Here is a 19,644-nt window from a genome sequence, read left to right as displayed (position 1 = left end):
TTCATTTTTTTTTCTCTATTTATCTTGTCTGTAGATTGCGCCACTGTTTTACCCCGAAAAAGTTCGATAACAGTAATGGAAATTTTTTAACAATCACCGGGATAAGAATCGTTGGTCAAGGTGAGTCCTTGTTATTAAAAACATTAATGACAAAAGAAAAAACAAGACGGAAGAGACGAAAAAGAAAAAACGGGAGGTAAAAAATTATCATAAATCATACGAATAGCACATCAACCTTTTTATTAAGAAACAAGTATATTATAACAGGCATCCTCAAATTATACCTGCATATAATGTAGAAGTTGAATTATGCCACTCGAGTTTTTTTTTTTTTTTTTTTACTCATCCTAACATAAGCCATTCACTTTTGGATCGCGTGAGAAGAAGTGATTTTAATATTGGGGGAGGGGGAGGGAGAAAAATAGACGTGAGAATTTTTCATCAGTTAATCTCCGTGACTGGTTAACTAATATATGCTGCCGGTTTCTGAAAATTTTTCGGACCACCCTCTGCGGTTAAGAATTTTGTTTAATTCGACGGGCCGATCCATTTCAGACCGAACCGTGCAGATGCGTAATCATCGAATGAAACAAATTATCAAGTGTTTTTTTGCATAGTTGGAAAATATTCAGGTGTAAACCGCGCGTCGGTTTCAATAACGTCACAATTCAATAGTTCGAATCTGTAAGCTTGAAAAGTGACATTTCTTTTGTTGAAAAATTAACCGTCACAGAGCATTTAAAGCGTAGTTATTACATTGCACCGGTTTCGGAACGAAGCACAGTGAAAAACCGACACATTTCGAGTTGTGACTGTAGATGTAAAAGTCAGCAAGTGAAAAGCTTGAAATTAGAAAAATTATTACAGTAGATTATAATACTTTAAATATTGTAGACGCGTACGTACAAAACGGTAGAGTATCAAAATCGAAAACAATGATACAATTTAAAATGAAATAGACCTGATACGATATTTCTATAGAGGTAAAGTTAGTCAAGAACAATATGTCGCAACTCAAAAATTTACGGTACATTTTCGAAAAAAAAAGTGACACAACTCGAAAGGATTTTACGTCCCTGCCACGTGAGAATCCTTAGTGAAATCCAACGAATCGAACTTTTTCCAAACGATTTAAGAAGCAGAAACAAAAAACTTGTCACCATAAACGGTTTACTTCGACTCGTCAGTTATTTGCTTCTGCTGAAAAATGTCAATTTTTCCGTTATTGTGACGTTGTCGAAGCCGACGTGCGAAACGTTTAAAGATCGAACATGAATTTCGGATGTAATTGAATAACCGAAGAAGCGCGGGTGACGTTTGAAAATAGCCTTTTGTTCGTTTTTGATCTTTTAATGAAAGAAGAAGAAGAAGAAAAAAAAAAGCCGCGTGCGTACAACGTGAGAATTAATAAGTAATTATTTACCTGCCATTCTGCTGCGCGTGCAGATTGTTGCAGTATCTGTAACACCTATATGACGGATTCTCCGTCAACTCGGCCACTTTTTTTTCGACCATCTCAGATCTGCCCCACAATTGGTTATATCAAAGTACTACTAAAAGGTACTACTAAAGGGCTTCTTTTTTTTTACCCTAGAGGCTCGATCAGATGCCTAGACCTAGAGATGCAATTTTTTGAGCAAAAAAAAGGGTTCTCTTTGAATAAAAAAAATAATTTCTTACTTTTTTGTAAAAAATCAGCGTTACCGGAACGTAAAAATTTTTTTACAAAAATTCCTCTCGAAAGTTAACAAAAAACTACAACTTTTACGCAGAGTCATTTTGTTTTCAGTTACTTTAAGTTCCCGAGATATATTCGTTTGAAAAAAAAATCGGCAATTTCTCAAATAACGAATGAAAAAATCTGAAAAAAATTCACATAGAGTACCTTTTAGTAGTACTTTGATACAACCAATTATGGGGCAGATCTGAGATGATCGAAAGAAAAGTGGCCGAGTCGACGGAGAATCCCTCGTACATAAATTTACACATGTATAACAGCAGCACGTTGCATACATGCAACGACGTATCCGCCGTTGCAGAGGAAACTCCGGGGTGATCGATGCATGCGGCGGGATTCTCGGCTTGAGGGGCATTAGCTGCACGTACCGTGTGTAGATTTCGCAAAGTGGTTAGTCACGCGTGTCATCCTGAAGGATATACGCCCGCGACCTTACACGACGTCAACTGCAGCTAGCAGAGGTGAAATCCAGCCAAGGTAAACTCGCGTCTTGGTTTACATCCTTGGTATCCGGAGATCTGTGGGGAAAAGCTGATGAGAAAAGTAAATCCGTAAGGAGAAATCTCGGTGGTTGGAAAGAACAATACAAGGCAAGTATGTGGAGTGAATTTTGAGGAAAATTCAAAAGAATTCTACGCAACCCTCAGATTCGGAAACTTGAGTTTCTGTCGATAGAAACCGCAAAGTAAATGGGTTAATTCGATTATCAAAATGAAGGGGAATTCTACGGGGAAAGAAAAATAACGAAACGTTGAATGGGGTTGATTGGACGGAATTCCCTCTGGTAAACGGGAGCCATATTTTTTGGGACGTCAAGTAGGGAGGGTGGTTTTTCTCTGTCTGATATCGTGCGTACGTCCGAAACCACGCGAAATTTGACGAGGATTTCGTCCCGTGAGAAATTTTTCACGAGCCATGGCATTCCTGACTGCAGCAAATAACAGGCTTGTTCGAATTCAACGAATAAAAAGGCAGAGAGCGTAACTCTTGTGGGGATTGAGGTGGGCGAAATAAACGTCGCGCGATTCAACCGCGAGATGGAAAAATTTTCGGTCGGATCTACCGCCACGCGGACGCGACGGGATAAATTTTCGTCGACGCCCTGTGAAAGTACAACTCCTCGAAAGATCTTACCGTAATGAACCGACGAAGCCTCCGGCTCGCACTTTTCGAAATTCACGTACTAGCAAAGGTGAGCCGCTGTGAAGAATAACGGAGAAAGGTAAACGGCAGGCGACAAGATAAAATGAAAGTAAAAAAATTTTTAAAAAAAAGGAGATGAAAATACTCTTTTCATTCCACGCGGGACTGACTACACTGAATTCCAAGTGTAATCAGGCGGGTTGAGATGGAATGAAAAGAAAAAGGGAAAGGTGCGTGTTTTTTTTTTTTTTTTTTTCTTATTATTATTTTAATATTATTGTTATTATTATTATTTATTTTTTCGTTTAATCTCGCGGAGAGGATACGGTTATTTTTTTGAAAATTGAACCGCTTTTTCATCACTCCTTTTTCCCAGGGGTTTAAAACGCTGTGCATCCTTCCATCAAATTTAAATTCAAATTTAGCTAACCACTACTGGTTGCCTGCAGGTCGAGGCACAAATAACTTTACGTTTTAGAGGATATATTTTTCAGCGTACGGTATCAGGTGGATGCGCAATATGCCGCAAGGTAATCCGCATTGCTACCCACACTCGGAACGATGGATTCAGTCGGGGAGGTATGTAGCGTTGGAAATCCGTGAAAAATGTAAGAAGCTTTTGTACTGTAAGGTGGGATGTCGAATGCGCGATACGAGAAGTTGCCTGAATCTTGGACACTCGTTTACATGAAATTAACATTTTTGGGAAAATAATTACGGTAGATTATGAAAATAGCGACAAAACGAGAGTCACGCGTCTGAAATTTCCTTAAGGGATTATTTAAGCGATAGAAAATAAGATTTATTTCAGGCTTTTTGGTTCTTTTTTATTATTACAATTACGATTACAATTTGCATTGTACTTGGTTCAATAAAATAATGCCGTAGCGTTCTCGAAACTTTTTGTTTTATTGTTTGTCTATTCTATCGCCAATATGCAGAATATACCATTTTTGTTTTATTTTCTCTGTTTGTCTTTGTCTTTCTCTCTATCTCTCTCCCCCAAAATTAAAAGCGTTCTATTCTTTATTTAAATCGCATTATTAATGTACTGTAACGTACTGTTATTAATAAACCAGATCCGTAATAAAACCTCGTCAGTGATTTCAAACGCGACGTATTTAACTTTCAATGGCAAACAACATAAAAACTAATCGCAAGTAAGTAAAGACTTAATTATTTACGTTTTAATAACACAAGCACGATTCGCCAATTTATTAAAAAATAAACAGTCACAGCCTTTTCGACAAAAATATTGTATCTTTATTATAGCGTAAAACCTACAACCCTTGCTTTTTACTTTTACCGAGCTTGCGGGCGCGACTCAGAGGTTGAAAAATAGTGGCGTAGAAAAATCAAGGTTACGGTAGAAAAAAGCTCCTTGCAGATGAAAGGTACTTGAAAAGCCTGGTGATAAATTTCTTTCATTCGTTATTTCCGTTGTGTTTTTTTGATTTTGTTGTTTCTTTCCTTCTTCGCGGGGGTAAATTCAACGGCATAAAAGCGAGCGGCTTAAATTGAGTCGACTCGACGTCGTAGCTGGGGCGAGGGTTGAATGTTTCGTAACTTGGATTTATGCCGCGTGTAATAAATCCGCGGGCCTTTTATACTCCCAACACTTCTCAACCCCCGTTGTCTATGTAACTCGGTATACGAGAGACCCCACAGAGCGAAGGCTAATGCTCGAGTTAAGCCCGGATTGAGGTCGAACATCCACCGGTGCAAGGCCTGCCTTACATTACACAAGACGGAAAGCCCTCGGCGTTGATGTTCGTATAACAAACCAATTTGTTACACTCCGCGCCTGTTTTGCCCCGCGTGCAACGAGACGCGATCTTTTTTTCGATTTCGACAATTTTCGCAATACGTCGTATCAAATGCCTTCTTTAAACCGGCGTTTTTGCCAGCAACGGAGAAAAAGATCAGAGCTTTGAGCACGGCGGGGTCTGAAAAACGTCTCCAATTTGACAGTGAGAAAAAAAAGTTCTGTGATCACGTTTCGGACCATCGGCTTCCATCACTCTTTCCAATTTCGATCCTTCTGTAAACGAAGCGTCATCCCGACGGACGGATCGACGACTGCCGTTTACTCGACAACCCTGACGCTGCCAGTTGGTTATTTTCGCATTTCCGTTGACGAGGATACGGCTTCGAAGCTATTTTCCTCGGAGATGTCAAAACCTATTGTGTGTAATCCGTCGACCACGCGTTCATCAACCGCACCAGTGAATTCGAACCTCTGTTTTATGCTGGTGTAATATCTGCCCGGGGAACTTTTGACCGAATTATTTATCCAATAAATAACCACCGGACGACGCGTTTTTACATAAATTATAAAAATACGTACTTCAATTGAACCGAAACAGCTCCGTGAGAAACGCTGTACAAATATTTCATGAAATTATAGAATTTCCTACGTAACTTGATACAAGGTACAAACTATACAGGGAGACAATTTCCAAGCAGTCACGGTTTCAATGAAGCACGTACCTATAAGTTTACTACAGACGAATCATATATCTAAGAAGTATATAACCGAGTAACGATTTTGCGTCAATCGATCCTTAATTTGTTTTACATTTTTTTGCTTTATTCAACTAACAATTCATTCGGGAACGAGTTACGTAATTAAGCTTTAAGTCTGGCAAAATGTAACGAATTGCTGGAAAATTGTTACGATGGTCAAACTTGTTTTGCGTTTTACTCATGACAAAACTTGTACGTTCGAAACTTTCTCGTCAAATTAGTACTCATCAACGGTTTGAAGGACCGCTCGATCCGGTTTTCACCGTTCCATAAAAGCTCGTGCGAAGGATGTTCGCGTGACCGCGTGAAGAGAACCGGAAATGTAATCGTCTTAGTTCGGGTCGTTCGTCAAATTGCGGCGTGAGTATAATAATGGGAAATGCCGTGAGGGTTCCTGTTCTGTTTCATCCGCGGCGCGCGAGCTTATTGCGAGAAGAATTGACCAATTTTAAGCTTCCTGTTGTTCCTCGGTGAGAACAAACCCGACTCCGAGATAATGTAATACGTATCGCCGCATCTCGTTATCTTCAAGGCTAGATCTTTCAGTGCATCTAGATCGGGGACCGTCAATTTTATCCTGTGAAAAATTCAAGCCCGAATTTAATTAAGGTATTTTAATTTAATCGGTAAAAAAGCTCATCCGTTACGCAACGAGGATTATTACGCAACCAAGAAGTCACGATGAACGGAAAGCTTTTACATTGTTCTCCGATCAGATATGATAATCGTGATCTTTTACTAGAGTCCTATTCGAAATTGGCTTTTATTCTTCTCTCGTTTTTTCGATTTTACCTAGCTTTTTTTTCGCGTCAGGAAAAACGAGGGATGCTCGGCTCGATGCAGGGCTGAGAATGAACTGACTTGAGTCGAGTACCTACCCTCAATGGAGAACGGCTTTGTGTTATTAACGATTTAAGCCCAGCCGAGCCGGGGCCCCCAAAGCCACAAATCATTCCTTACATATCCTAAGGTTTATTATTTCAGGGTATTTGCTTCTTCACCGCGGGCGTCTTCGCATTTAGCAGCGTGTACGCAGCTTAACGTACGTTATATACATGTGCATACATATTATACACACACACACACACATGCGTGTGCGCTATATTTCACTTGCCGACACATGGTCGAACGGATATACCAACGGTGTCAAAATAAACCACCAAAAATAACTCGTCCGTATGTGTGTGTTTTTATGCAAGTCAGAGCAGTGCGGTAAATTAATGCCCCTTCTAAGATATTAACATAGTCTATTACCGGCTTCGAAACTCTTCGACAATTCCTCCCCCCGTACTTCGGCCGTCGTCGTTTTCGGCTTCTTTAAAGCCCTGTTTTAGCCGCGAAAAATCCTCGACTTCTCCCTCCACGCACGGTCCGGTTAATCGCAATTTACTCCCGCTCCGTTTTCATTTAAATGCTAATTCCTCTGGCTATAAGTTCGCGGAAAGTCGCCCGCCTCCAAATGTCAATTCGAGCGTATATCGATGATCAGAAATCTCGCCGATCCGTTTTTCTTCACGTCCCACTGCGCCACGTGTGCGAGCTTTTTCTCACGAACGAAGTAAAAGCTTCCGTGTATTTCTCGTAGAAAAGCAAGATGCACTCCTTGCTTCGTTTTCCAGCTGTTCTTGTGTTTTTATTTCCTTTAGTTTCGCAAGCTGTTTACTATATTCGTATATTAATAGACGAACGGTGTTTTTAGACGCTGCAGTTTATACTATACGTTATACATACACCTACGATACAACATTTCGCGTTAATGTACTCTCGCAAATTATTCTCATCGTGCGGAATTTCAGCTGTCGGGCAAACAAACAAAGATGAAACAAAAGTGTAGAGCTTTTTCTTTTTTTTTTTCTTTTTTTTTTTTATCTTACATCTCTCCATTAGTCTTTATTTCATCCACATATCTAAACTATGAGCTCCGGCATATTGCGCCAAAGTCTGACCTCGGGGTGATCGCATTTGTTTCCAAAGATATATTTATTTCGAGCACACGGCTCAAAAGTTGGTGAGATTTCAGTAAGAATCGATAAGCTCCGTTGTCTCTCTTTTATGTTTTCCTACGTCTCCGAAGCGTAACTTTTCTTCCATGTTATTCGACATAGATATACGTATATATATATATGTATATATATACCTAAGTCATAGGTCGAGAGGACAGGCGAAGCTGTACTTTCGGTGGAATTCAATTTGGAACTTTACTTTCTTTTCGACGTTCTCAATTCTTCTCAGTGTCTTTTACACATACGATTTGAACGGTACCCGAGGCTCAATAAAATGTAGCTACAAAGAACTCCACTCGCAGTTACTCGACATACGACAATATTTCATAACGCGGTACGTGGACGCTTAATGAAAAACTAAACTCTCCTCCTTCCACGCGTCGTAAAGTCCGGAGGATTTACAATCGCTTTCTTACGCATCGACGCCGTGACGACACACCAGCGACAGGGTTATTTCTTTAAGCAGCTACCGCTTGCGAGCTTATATCCTTCTATATCGCAAACCAGAGACAGATGCATGGTTAGACTCTCCAGACGTACAACGGTCATCTTGTCGATATAGTACACCACCTGTATAAAACTGTGTACCCAAGCAGGCTGGTTTGCAATAGATTTGCACGTACATACGTACGAACAGGCATTGCGGAGAACCAGGCTCGTCCACGAGGCCTGCATACTCCGTACTACAGTGCGACAACTCTCCTTGGCAAATTCCATATCTACACCAGCTCTTATCGATTGTCGGGCAGGCCAGCGCCGAGCCAATTCCACAATTTCACCTGGTTCCCATCGGCACCGGAACCAGCAACATCAAACCCAGTTGCGTGTCCTGTCCGTTGACTTCGTTTTTCCAGCTCACTTACGGGCTTCTGCCTGGGCCCGAACATTATCGACTCGGGTCGCAAGCTCCCGGTCGGTCAATTGCTCATTTATTGACCAAGAACTGACGGAGTGTTCTCTGTTTCAGGTAATCGAGACGTCTCTCACCGATATGGGGAAGCTTCGACAGCCTCGCGGAGGATCCTGTGCCGGCTGATAAACGCCGGCTGGTCCCAGGGGGCCCAAGACTTGATCTCGATGACAGTATTCCACGGGTTTAGTGGACGCTTGCCAATCAGTTCCTGCGGCTGGGCTTTCGGCTGACCTCTAGTGGCAGCGGACGTGGGGCTCCAAGGAGGCGCGGTCCAGTCCTGGCCCGCCACCCTGGAGGCATGGTCCTTTGGGCCACCATCCTAATTCTGCAGGGAGCTGGCCTCGTCGGTTGGTAAAAAGGGGGTTGAAGCCGCCCCAATTTTTCCACATAGTGCAAAGGGCCGATTTCTTTTGGAATGATATATTTCGTCTTTTTTTTTTTTATTTTTTTAAATTATTTTTTGTCTTCTCCCTTCTCTTTTCGAATTAGGTTCGATGCCCGGTAATCCAGGAGTGCCCGAGAACATAACGGTTATGTTTGTCAACCCGACATCCGTTCGCGTTTCATGGAGCATGAGGCAGGTGGATTCGGTCGATAAATACGACGTAACTTACAAGCCGACCGATGCCAGGTGCGTTCATTGCTATTACATTCGATTTTTCTTTGATGGGGTGGAAAGGGGTGTGAGGGAGGACAAGAAAAAAAAAAAAAACTCAACGTACTACGTTGTAGCTCGATTTTTTTTTTTTTTTCTTCGAAATGCAACGTTTTAACCGCTCGGCGAAACTTCTTCGCGCGGTAAACCGAACATTGAAAAGAAAACCATTGAATAGCAAAGTTCCATTAAAGCCGAACGAGGGGCTCTGTCGGAGGGGGTGGAAACCTCGTTTAAGTTTAAAAGCATTCCGAGGAGGTATTGCGTCTGACAATGAATATACTTCAAGATCTTGCGTTACACGCCATCAAAAATAATTGCTGCATTCATTATTTATCTTCGTAACTTGTATACCCGCAGGTTACAAGTCACTTGAAATTTTATGGGTTTGAGAAAATTCTTTCGTCGTGGTAGAGAATTTTTAACGGTAGCCGTAAAAAAAAAAAGAAGTAAAATAACAACAAACTATCAGCCATGTCCATACGGTCGAAAATATTGCAGAGTGATTCGTTGAAATAATATGAAAGGAATTCCGAACGCGAAGTTGTTTGAAAATATTCCCCTCAGGTACTGTACGGCAGTTCTATTTTTGTTACGAGATTTATTTACTCGATTTTATTCTAAGAGATCTTCTGCAATCCTTTTACTGTATATGTAATGACTTTGTATTCACGTTTACTTTACTCTGCCGCATATCAAAACGCAATAACTAACGGATTATTCTTGGGTCGGTGGGACCCTCCCTTGCTGTCGTAGCCAAGACAGGTACAAAGCATTCAAACTTTTCATTCGAATACGAAAATCCAAGGTACTGCATCCCCGCATAGCTATATATAGATCGTAATCGAAAGCAAGTACTTTGAAAATTCACTGAAAGAAATATTCGGCCAAAAACGATCGTGTTTCTATTAAAAAAAAAAAAACTCATACTTTATAATAATCATTTAAGGTAAGGAGATCCATTCTTGACGTAGCTTACGGATAGATTGATTTGTTTAAAATTTTATTGTTCACTTACATACGAAGTACAACTATATAATAACGTAGTTCTATTCAACGAAGTTTCACTAAACAATTCTCTTACATTTTTTATAGTTAACGTTGTTAATTACTTTGTGACGATCGTATTTGGCTCTCGCAACGAAATCATGTCAATTCCCTAAATCCTCTTGCACTGATTAAAAATAGTCACTTATCAGACTTAATTTCTTTGAGTGATCTGCAAGCTTATAAATCATTACTGACGTAGCTTAAGCTAGTCCTTTGCATCATAGGTATTTATATAACAGATACGAAACAATTCACCTGTGCATATTTCATTCTATAAGTTAATATACATATCTAAGTAACAATATCCCTTTTTTTTAGAAATTCGAGATTGTACGCTGAAATGGTAGAAAAAAAAAAACGCTCGGTGAGGCTTAAAGAATGCAACCCACTTATCACTTGAAAGGCGATAGCTTGGTTGCATACTTGCAGGCGGAGTGCTCGCATGTTTATTATCCCAGCGTTTAACTATCGAAAAATGCGTAGAAAATAGAGGGTGAAAAATCGATCCATATAATGGACTGTGTACTCATTGTCTCTGTAGTATATAAATATCTCGTTCATAGCCAATGTGATTGAAGGCTTACCGATAAAGGAACTGTCCATCTGTCGTTATACGCAGAGGGAAAAAAAAAGCTTCTACTGCGTTGCATTTGCTGTTTTACGAATAAAGGCGATATTTTTACCGCTGAAGTTAGTGCAGTTTTTACGACTGTGATTTCTCCGTATGATAAACATTCGTGGCATCACCGTGGAAACTTAACGATTACAAATTGCACCGTTCTTTATTCTCCCGAGGAATTATAGCGAGTCTAACGGCAATTATTTTTTCGTTTGTAGTGGAATCTGTTCCAGCGTCGCTTGAATAACCTGCCGGAAATACGTGCGATATGTGGGTACATAATAAAGTAGAGAATACTTTACAGACCCTTGAAATAAAACCCGAACTGCTCGAGGTGAGACGCGTTGAGAAACAAAGAGCTGAATTTCACCATCGAATTAACGAGCTGCCCGATTCTGCTGTTTATATTTATTCCCAATTTAATGTTTGCCGTTTTCGAGTGATTTAAAGGAATGAATTATAAGTCAGCGGTGAGACGGATTAGCCAGTATAATAATTACGTCTTCTGTGCTGGTCGTTACTACGCGACACTTCCCCCAATAATCTCACCCCAGGGTTGATACTGCTTGTATATCTATCGCGTCTACCTTCCGAAGCTCGAAGATTAAAGCTTAGTCGCGGTGCATCACGGCGCATGAAACTTGCGAAAATCAATAGTCAAAGATAGCATCACAATGTCAAAGTGGTTAGTTACAGGGTCGTGGCGATTGTCGCTGGAAACAGCGAGGCAGTTACCCTGAGTGGCCTGCGTGCCGACACTCAGTACCAATTGTTCGTCACGGCAGTACGAGCTGGAATAAGGCTGAGGAGTCGTCCAATCGTCTTCCGAACGCTAGGTAAGCCCGGATCGTTAAACTTACACCTCCGCTTGCGTCTCTCTCGGAAAAGCCAAGCTGTTGACGTCGGGACGAAGATGGGAGATGGGGACTGCAATGATACGAAACGACCGGGGATCTGGGATTGTCTGTCGTTTCCAACCTCCGCCTAAACTCTCAACCACCGCGATGACTACGATCCACGATTCGCTTTATCGAGAAACTCGAGTACGGGTGGGAAATCTATAAATTCGGAGCTGGAAATGCTTTCACCTCTTCTTTTGCAGTAAAGAAAAGAGCTTGGAAATTTGAAGACGTATTTAGTGGGCACTTTCAATCACACTGAGTAATTGACGTTGCGATATTATACTTGCGATTTTCGAATGAAATCGTAAACGAAAGCGTTCCGTGAATAATTTCTCGGAGGGTAAATCCGCCTGTATTTATGCAATTTGGTGTGCAGTTTGACAAACTCCGTCTACGTTTAAGCAACTTAAATTATACATCAGCGATTCATGGTTGCCGGAGTGCAGGCGGATTTTGACGAAATGTACCCTGATTTGCATAAATGTAGGCTAATTTACCCTGCATGAAATTATCCTTGGGAAATTTCCGGGAAATAACTTTCTCATTAGTCAAATCTTTGTTATTTTTGCGCTTTTGATGTCAATTTAATATCCTGTCTGGATCGATTCAGTGCGGATTTGCCGTCCATCTTTTCGAAGTGCAAAAATGGCCTCCGCTTGAACTTTTAAAAACTAATTATCCCTGCAAGTGTATCAACGAGACTTCATAAAATCAGGTATACCAATGGTTCAATCGTGATCAGTTCATTTTCTATATCGTTTGTAGAACCGCCGAAGACATCGCCGCAGCAGGACGCGGCCGGAGCTGTGACCGGAGGTCCTGTGACACCGCCAGGACCGCCATCGGCTCATCAACCTCAGGCCTACATTCAAGTGAGTACAGGACGACATCTCCGTGAATATTTGTACTCTGGCAAAGGGAAACTTTGGGAAAATTAGCATAACTTGGCCAGGGGTTTACACTTGTTTTTGAATTTCATAAGGGTGCCTGCAGAGGCTTTTGCATGCTTTTACGAGCCCGAAATTCTTCTCGCAGATCCGTGGGGTCGAGGTTGGAATCGTTGTTTTGGTCCTGGTCGTCTGGGCCGGAGCGATTGCACTGTTTTTTAACAGGTGGGGAAAGATAAGGATGCTCCTCCCCTACCAGCCTGATTACAAGGAACAGCTCAAGGTCCCCGGTACCGGTGTTTGTGCCGCCGCCACCAACACCTGCAACCAGCACTCGACGCAACACGCCTGCTCTCAGGTAGCTATAATCAATGAGCTTACGAGCTTTAGCGCGGGGCTTTTCCTCCCCTCTAGAGTTTCCCGCTGCGTCTTTTTGCTCGTTACTCTTTTTTCTCATGGTTTTTCCCTCGGCCCGTTTCACCGTTCGACGGTTTATCTCGAGGCTCCGCTGTGCGGACGATAGCCAATATAACCCAGCGGCTAAAGCCGAACCGAACGCTAGACACGTTAAGCCGGAACGAAAGCTCTATCGCTGTGAACAACATTCGTCGCATTCCGTACAGAGGGTGTAGAGAAAGCTGGGAAATTCCTTTACGAGGCAATGAAACACGCAGGAGTATCTCGATAGTCGTCGCCGATACGTTCGAGAAGTTTATTAAACGAGATATTACACAGGACGAATAATGGAAACCGAACTTGATAAAACATTCGCTCAAACATAACGAAACCGTTGCTGATATAGGGAGAAATATTTTCGGTCATATACGCGGTTGCATTCAAACCCTTGCTGATCAAACGAGGCATCCAGAAATATCCTCCATTGTTGGATAAATTGTTCACAAATAGGGGGTTGATGAATGTTTTATCGCTGATTTGCTCAACGGATGACAGGTAATACAGAGTGAACGATGCGTTGATTGATAAGCTTTTTTTAATTTTGAATATCTATACATATATATATATATTTATGTATATACGTACGATTGTACCTAACAACGTCTATCGAACAAAGCGAGTCTCATTGGATTTTCGTATTACATGTTTCACGTTTTCTATAATGTCTACAATATTATTTACAAAGATCTGTCAGGGAGAGTTACGACGAATTCGAAGGTAAAGAAGGAGAATACAGAGGACTGTAAGATGAAAACACCCGCGAGAGTTCGGTTTCAGTTTGTATGTTCCGTCTCTGAAACGGCAACAGTTATAAATGGATTTATTGTTAATTTCATTTTAGATATACTGAACACTGCGGATTATCACGGATGATAAAAAGTGATATTAGGAAAAAAGAGGTTCGAAAAGGCGAGTTTTAAATTTGACAGACGCTGGTGGTAAATACACAATATAATGTTATACGTACGTATACGCTCGATGTACATGGAAATGTTGATCGCTTTGTGTTTTGCTTACAGAAGTATCACACACACACTCTGTATTATCACGTCGTTATCATATCGTCTCATATATACAGCTTTCGTTATCGTTGTATTTCTATATTATATAATTTAAATTCTATAGTTAATTTGAAAAATTATTTTCAAACGTTACTTTCAGAAATTGCGCAGTTGAGGAAATTATTTCCCTGTGCAAATATCTGTGTGTACGTAAAGGTCAGCGACTATACTGTGAAATAATGAGTCGTAAGAAATTCTGAAAGATTTTCTAACGGCTTCCACGTAAAAGGAAGTAGATGTATACCTATATAGCGTGGAAAATGTTTATACGCGATACGTAATCACGCCCGGAAGGTTTCTTATCCAAAATAACCTGTTTGACGATGCGAACGTTGATCAGCGAGCGGAAATCACGGAGGAAATTGAAAGTGATGTATAAAACACAAAGCTGAAGGTTAGAGATCCGGAGTCTTTCAACCAACCACGCGTGTCGTACATTTCTCATGAAAAGGATAATTAGTTACACCGATACTCTTCAGTTACGAAAAAAGGATAACAGTTCTGTTAATATTTTATTTATTTTTTTACAAATAAAAATTTCGAGTTATCTTTATCGCTTTCAAAGTTGTCGATAAACGAGATACCCGATATCGTAACAATTTATAGAATACGCGAACGCGTGAAAGATGGGATTGTATTTTTATGAAAATTGACATGATGGCAAGCCGAAATTATATACTTGAAACTTGTGATTATATATAATTTTATAGGACATCCATTTTTTCTTTCGAAATCCTTTCACCGTACAAAATGTCAGCGTAGATTCGATGAACAAAGTAAAGGTTGAAAAAAAAAAACAGAAAAAAAGAAAAAAAAATGACCGAATCGTGAGTTCTGACGATGATTGCAATGATGACGCAGTGCGGTGGCGGTGGCTGCTGTGTCCTGGAGCAGTGCTTCCATTATCCAAGACGAGCGAGGGATCCTCGCGATTGCGGATGTCAATTCGCTCTACTCCACAGGGCAGACATCGCGTGACCACCGGTATAATTCAGTGTTACTCGACGAGTATTGAGTATCCAGCTATGATATAACGCAGTATATTCAATGTTTCACCTACTTTTCACGCTCACGCAAATTCCTCGAATTATCACGAAATTATACGTACAAGATCCGCTGGACCGGCAGGATAATTAGCTCTGGAGTTTAACAGAGACGGCAATGACAATTTCGGGCAGTAATGGTGAAAGGCGTTGCTGGTACATTTTACGAAATTAAACTCATCTCGCTCGTCCGGCGGATCATTTTCAACGGATAAAAAATCTCAATACGCACTTTGCGCATCACCTCTATAATGCAATACGTGTCACCGTAAGCCACATGATAATATATTCTAATATGCACCGACACGTTCTCGCATAAAATGATAAAAATCCCCGGTTCCGGGGCCAGGAGAGAGTGTCGAAAATTTCTATCCCACAGCTGATCCTGAATCGTGTCAACGTTTCAGAATCAACTGCTAGTCCCGAATATTGATGACCAATGAAAACCGAGGGAATAATAACGACGCTCTTTCCCTTGTTCCTATGTTCGAAACTGTGTTAATATGCGAAAAGCACATTGCGGACACTTTTAGCACTGCAAACACCCGAGCCATGCTGCAGCCCTTGTTGATTGGTGCACAAGAGTGCACTGTTCTGTTATTTTATTTTTTTACAATCAAATTTCGCCGGTTCAAATTTGAGTGAAATATATATTGTGGAAAATATTTCAATCAACTAGAAAAAACAGTGCGTGATTATGAAAAAAAAGTGTTGACGGCACTTGATAACATCGTAAATTCTATACATTAGAAGAACAATATCGTGCCATAATTTTTTTACAGATCTAACGGTGTATTGGTGTGTGTGTGTGTGTATGTGGGTGTGTTTGTTTGTTTGTTTGTACAGCAAATGCACAACATTTTGCTCACAGAGTCCAAAGCAATGTTATACAAAATTAAGGGAGTTTTGCAAAGTCAAAATATTTGCACAATTTCTGCCATCTTTTCATTTGAATGTAAGCTCGGTTCATTCAATCAGCAATATATAAGCTGAGAAACTGATTTAAGCTATTTTTCAAATTACCGATTCGTCGATGAAGAGGGATGTAAAATCACGAGCAGCTAATGAATATGAACATTTTGTCAACGTCTTTCAGCATCTGCACTGGTCGAACCACCACGTCGATTCCTTGGACAGCGCGGGTGGCCTCGGTTGGCCAAGGCCTACAAGACCACGTGTTAACAGCGCGATAGACGTCGCCGGGTTTCTTTCCCAGGTGAGTTTATGGTGAAAAAAAAAAAAAAAAAGAACGATTACAGCAAGATAATTAGTGTGAAACAACCGAAGAAACTTGACCAAAAATATGCAATTCGAACCGATTAGCTCGTTCTAAATTTAACCCGTCAATCGACGCGGGTTCGCCGATGAATAATTAATTATAGAAATGAATGATTGGAAAATGCCAAAAGTTTACAAGTTAATTCTATGCGGTATGGGGCTTATCGTGCGGGCACATCGCATCGGGTTCGGAGTCATTCGGCTGAGCTAATGATTATTAACGACCTCAGCTCTGATCTGTAAATAATTTATCGTTAGCCTGGAATCGCCGTGTAACGACGTTGCAGCCTGTGGGGAAGTGCTCGACGTTTCTACTTTGCCTTTTGGATCGATTCGCTATTCCGTCGCGTACAACGTGACCCTTCGTTACACCGGCGAAAAATGCCTAGCTCGTGGTTCTACTATCCTAGAAAACAGAGATCCGATCTTCACGGTTTGCGAAATCACGTGTCGAGACTTCAAAATTCACTAGCCAGACTCGACGGTTCTCTGAATCTGCGGGGAAATTGTTCGAAGTGAAAAAAAAAGAAAAAAAAAAAAGACAAAAAATAGTTTCGTTGAGAAAATCTGTGAATTTTAAGACGTTGGTGAGCCTAAAATCATTGAAAATTTGTCGAATTATGCTGTTCTTGAGCTAGACAGCTCTATTTACAAATATAAAATGTAAAATACTGGAATTAAGAACAAACGTCGAGTAAGTAAAGTAAATGTCTAACATATTCGTTCTATTTCACTCTATGATGGTTTATTCTATTTAATAGACTATTTTTTACGAATCCATGGAAGCACCTCAGTTTATATATTATTGTGATTGTGATGGAAAAAATCTATTTGAGTGACTTTATATATCATACCATATCCAAACGTGAAATTAAGTCATCTCGGCGCCTGCAGATAGGCAACCGGTGTTACAGTTTCCATCTCAGGAACGAAATGGCAATGCTTTGTTGCCTATCTTCAGGCGCCAAGGTGGCTGGTTTCCACGTTTAAACCCGGTATAATCTATAAAAAAAAAAACTATCTTACATTTTCATCCGTTTCGAAACTATTTCAACCGGGCCATCGATATATATATATAAGATTAGGTTTATATTTCCATTATTTTACATTTTTCTATGTTTGAAGAAATCTTCGTTACTTAGGGATATAGTAATTCGATAAAAAAAAATAGACTCATTTACTAGCGAAGGTATAGATTTTTGACTCTCCAAAACTACTTGCGAAAATTGCACCTGGTAAATATTGAGGTACGGCTGTGATTCGAACCGCATTCTGTGTGCGAAGGAATTCGTGCGGCGACACGGTTCGACTTCGAGGCTTTGTCGGAAAGTTCGCAGTGCAGATAATTTGCCGTTGGCGGCTTCGAGCAACCGTCAACACGATCAAAGGGGACTCCACAACCTCCGGGACGATCTTGGCGAGGATGAGCGACCCGACGACCGCGAGATTTTCTTCAAGTCTTCTTCCAGGGGAAATCAGGATTCTCGAGAATCGCGGGAACGCAGGACTCCTGCAGCGAGGGACGAGGAGGACGCCTCGGTGGCGCAGATAAATTTGGAAAAGGTACCCAAGGAAACGGAACCCTCGAGCCAGGAGGCCTCCTACCAGTTGCATAGCTTGAGGTTTGTTATTTAGAAGGTTTTTACAAAAAGTTTCCCCAGCTTTCTCATTTCATCGTCCAATCATTCTGTTTACATTGCGAAATCGAACCGCGGATCTCATTGGATAGGTATCTACATCCTCCCGAGGTAGAGTAAACTCGATTAAATATTTTACATCTCTGATTCGATCGATCTCAGGCCCGATGGAAAAGTTTCTGCGGATATAACTAGTCGGATGAGAATTTGACCTGTAATCTTGACGGTTAAAACATTTTCAATAACAGACCGAAAGCGTGAAATACTGATACGTGGAGTATAAAACTAAGGTAAGAATTGTTCAGTACTAACAGTGAGCATTTTTCAATCCAGTGTCCATGAGAATAGATGGAATATATTTTGTATTTATTGGAACGAAATTTCCTTTTTACACCGCTCTTAATTTCCGCACGCGAAAAATTCTTCGAGCACTTTACCATTCAACGTCAATGCGATTCGTGGCAAACCTTTTTATAGCCCGTCGACGTCAACGTGCTTTTAAATATTCATAACCAGGTCACAGAACAATTTTGCTACTGAGACGTCTCGTCTCGTCTCGACTTACATAGAAAATCACTTTTTAATCCATGGATTCATCAGTTTATACGTTTATATCAAATCCAACTCATAACATCATAGACTTTACGAAGATGTACATTAATTTTGTTTCTTCAAATCCTTCGTTCCCGTTGCTGTCATTTAGTATTTAATTTTTTAAACTACATTAATATTCAGGCCTATTTTGTGTTGCTCTAACGATAAAAGTAGATACATTTTGTAATTTTCCGTATTGAACAACAATGATATTGAAATATATTCAAAACTGACGATAATTTTTATTTCTATTTACGATAATTACAGGGGAATGAATTTTTTTAGAATTTATTGGAATAGTTTTTAGGCACATGCTTAAAAAGATTCATAAATAAATTATGGCCCTGAAGAAAAAAATTTCCCACCATCACGAAATCACCCAGACGTATATTGCTTTGCGAAATTGGAAGATCAGTTTTACTGCTCGGTTTTACTGGCCAGAAATTGGTGGGATTGAATTTTCGGTGTGGTAGCTCGAGGGCGCGATACACCCGCCATAATTTAGTTGGTACTTCGTTCAACGTGACCGCCTGTATGAACACGTTTTAGAGAGGCTGCAGGGACAACCCCATCCCTTATGGCTCGTCGATTTGGGGGATGGCGTGTCAGCGGAAGTCACGAGTACGTGCGATGTCCGGTTCGTCAGCCTGCGTCAATTGACGAGCGGTGAGTTGCCTAATTTTCAAATATCGCCCGGGGTGCAGGTTCGACGAAACGTTTCAACCCTTACGTTTGAAAACATGATATAAAAAATTCGACGATATGTAAACAAATTGCGAACAACGTTGAATGTTGCTTGATCGTAAAGAATTTATTTGAAAAGGGTTACGCGAAGTTTATCGGTGGAACGAAACACGTTTACTGTTTTTTAACATTCATTTTTCATGATTTATTGAATATTTTTTTACTGGGGATTATCAAGTCTGCAATATTCGATAAGAAACGGAAATTTTTTTTTTTTTTTTTTTTTTAGATTTATCGAAAGAATTGGTGATCCTGAAAGCTGATATTATTATTCGAAATTTCGATAGTAGTTCAAGTTTTGCGGGTATTCGGATTCTTTCACTGTGGTCAATTCTCGCTCTTATTATTTGTGCGGATGACTTATACGTTTTTAAATTTTTGTTCACTCTGTAGTA

General features: G+C 40.5%; 1 protein-coding gene across 5 annotated transcripts in view; it reads left to right on the top strand.

Moving 5' to 3' along the window:
• The window catches only part of LOC124218907 (uncharacterized), a 48,065-nt gene that overhangs the window by 20,112 nt on the left and 8,309 nt on the right, over nt 1-19,644 (top strand). For 3 of the 5 annotated variants that reach the window (XM_069136088.1, XM_069136087.1, XM_046625828.2), the window contains 8 exons: nt 8,378-8,670; nt 8,813-8,954; nt 11,338-11,483; nt 12,315-12,421; nt 12,585-12,794; nt 16,093-16,212; nt 17,559-17,896; nt 19,055-19,171. In XM_069136088.1, coding sequence (XP_068992189.1) covers nt 8,622-8,670; nt 8,813-8,954; nt 11,338-11,483; nt 12,315-12,421; nt 12,585-12,794; nt 16,093-16,212; nt 17,559-17,896; nt 19,055-19,171 — 1,229 coding nt within the window. In that variant the 5' untranslated portion in view covers nt 8,378-8,621. Of the gene's footprint in view, nt 1-8,303; nt 8,323-8,377; nt 8,671-8,812; nt 8,955-11,337; nt 11,484-12,314; nt 12,422-12,584; nt 12,795-16,092; nt 16,213-17,558; nt 17,897-19,054; nt 19,172-19,644 lie in introns of those variants that run through there. The other 2 variants (XM_069136089.1, XM_046625829.2) reach the window with 2 other exon arrangements.

Source organism: Neodiprion pinetum, chromosome 5 (assembly GCF_021155775.2).
Source record: "Neodiprion pinetum isolate iyNeoPine1 chromosome 5, iyNeoPine1.2, whole genome shotgun sequence".
Taxonomy (NCBI): Eukaryota; Metazoa; Arthropoda; class Insecta; order Hymenoptera; family Diprionidae; genus Neodiprion; species Neodiprion pinetum.
This window is presented reverse-complemented; position numbering and strand designations above follow the sequence as displayed.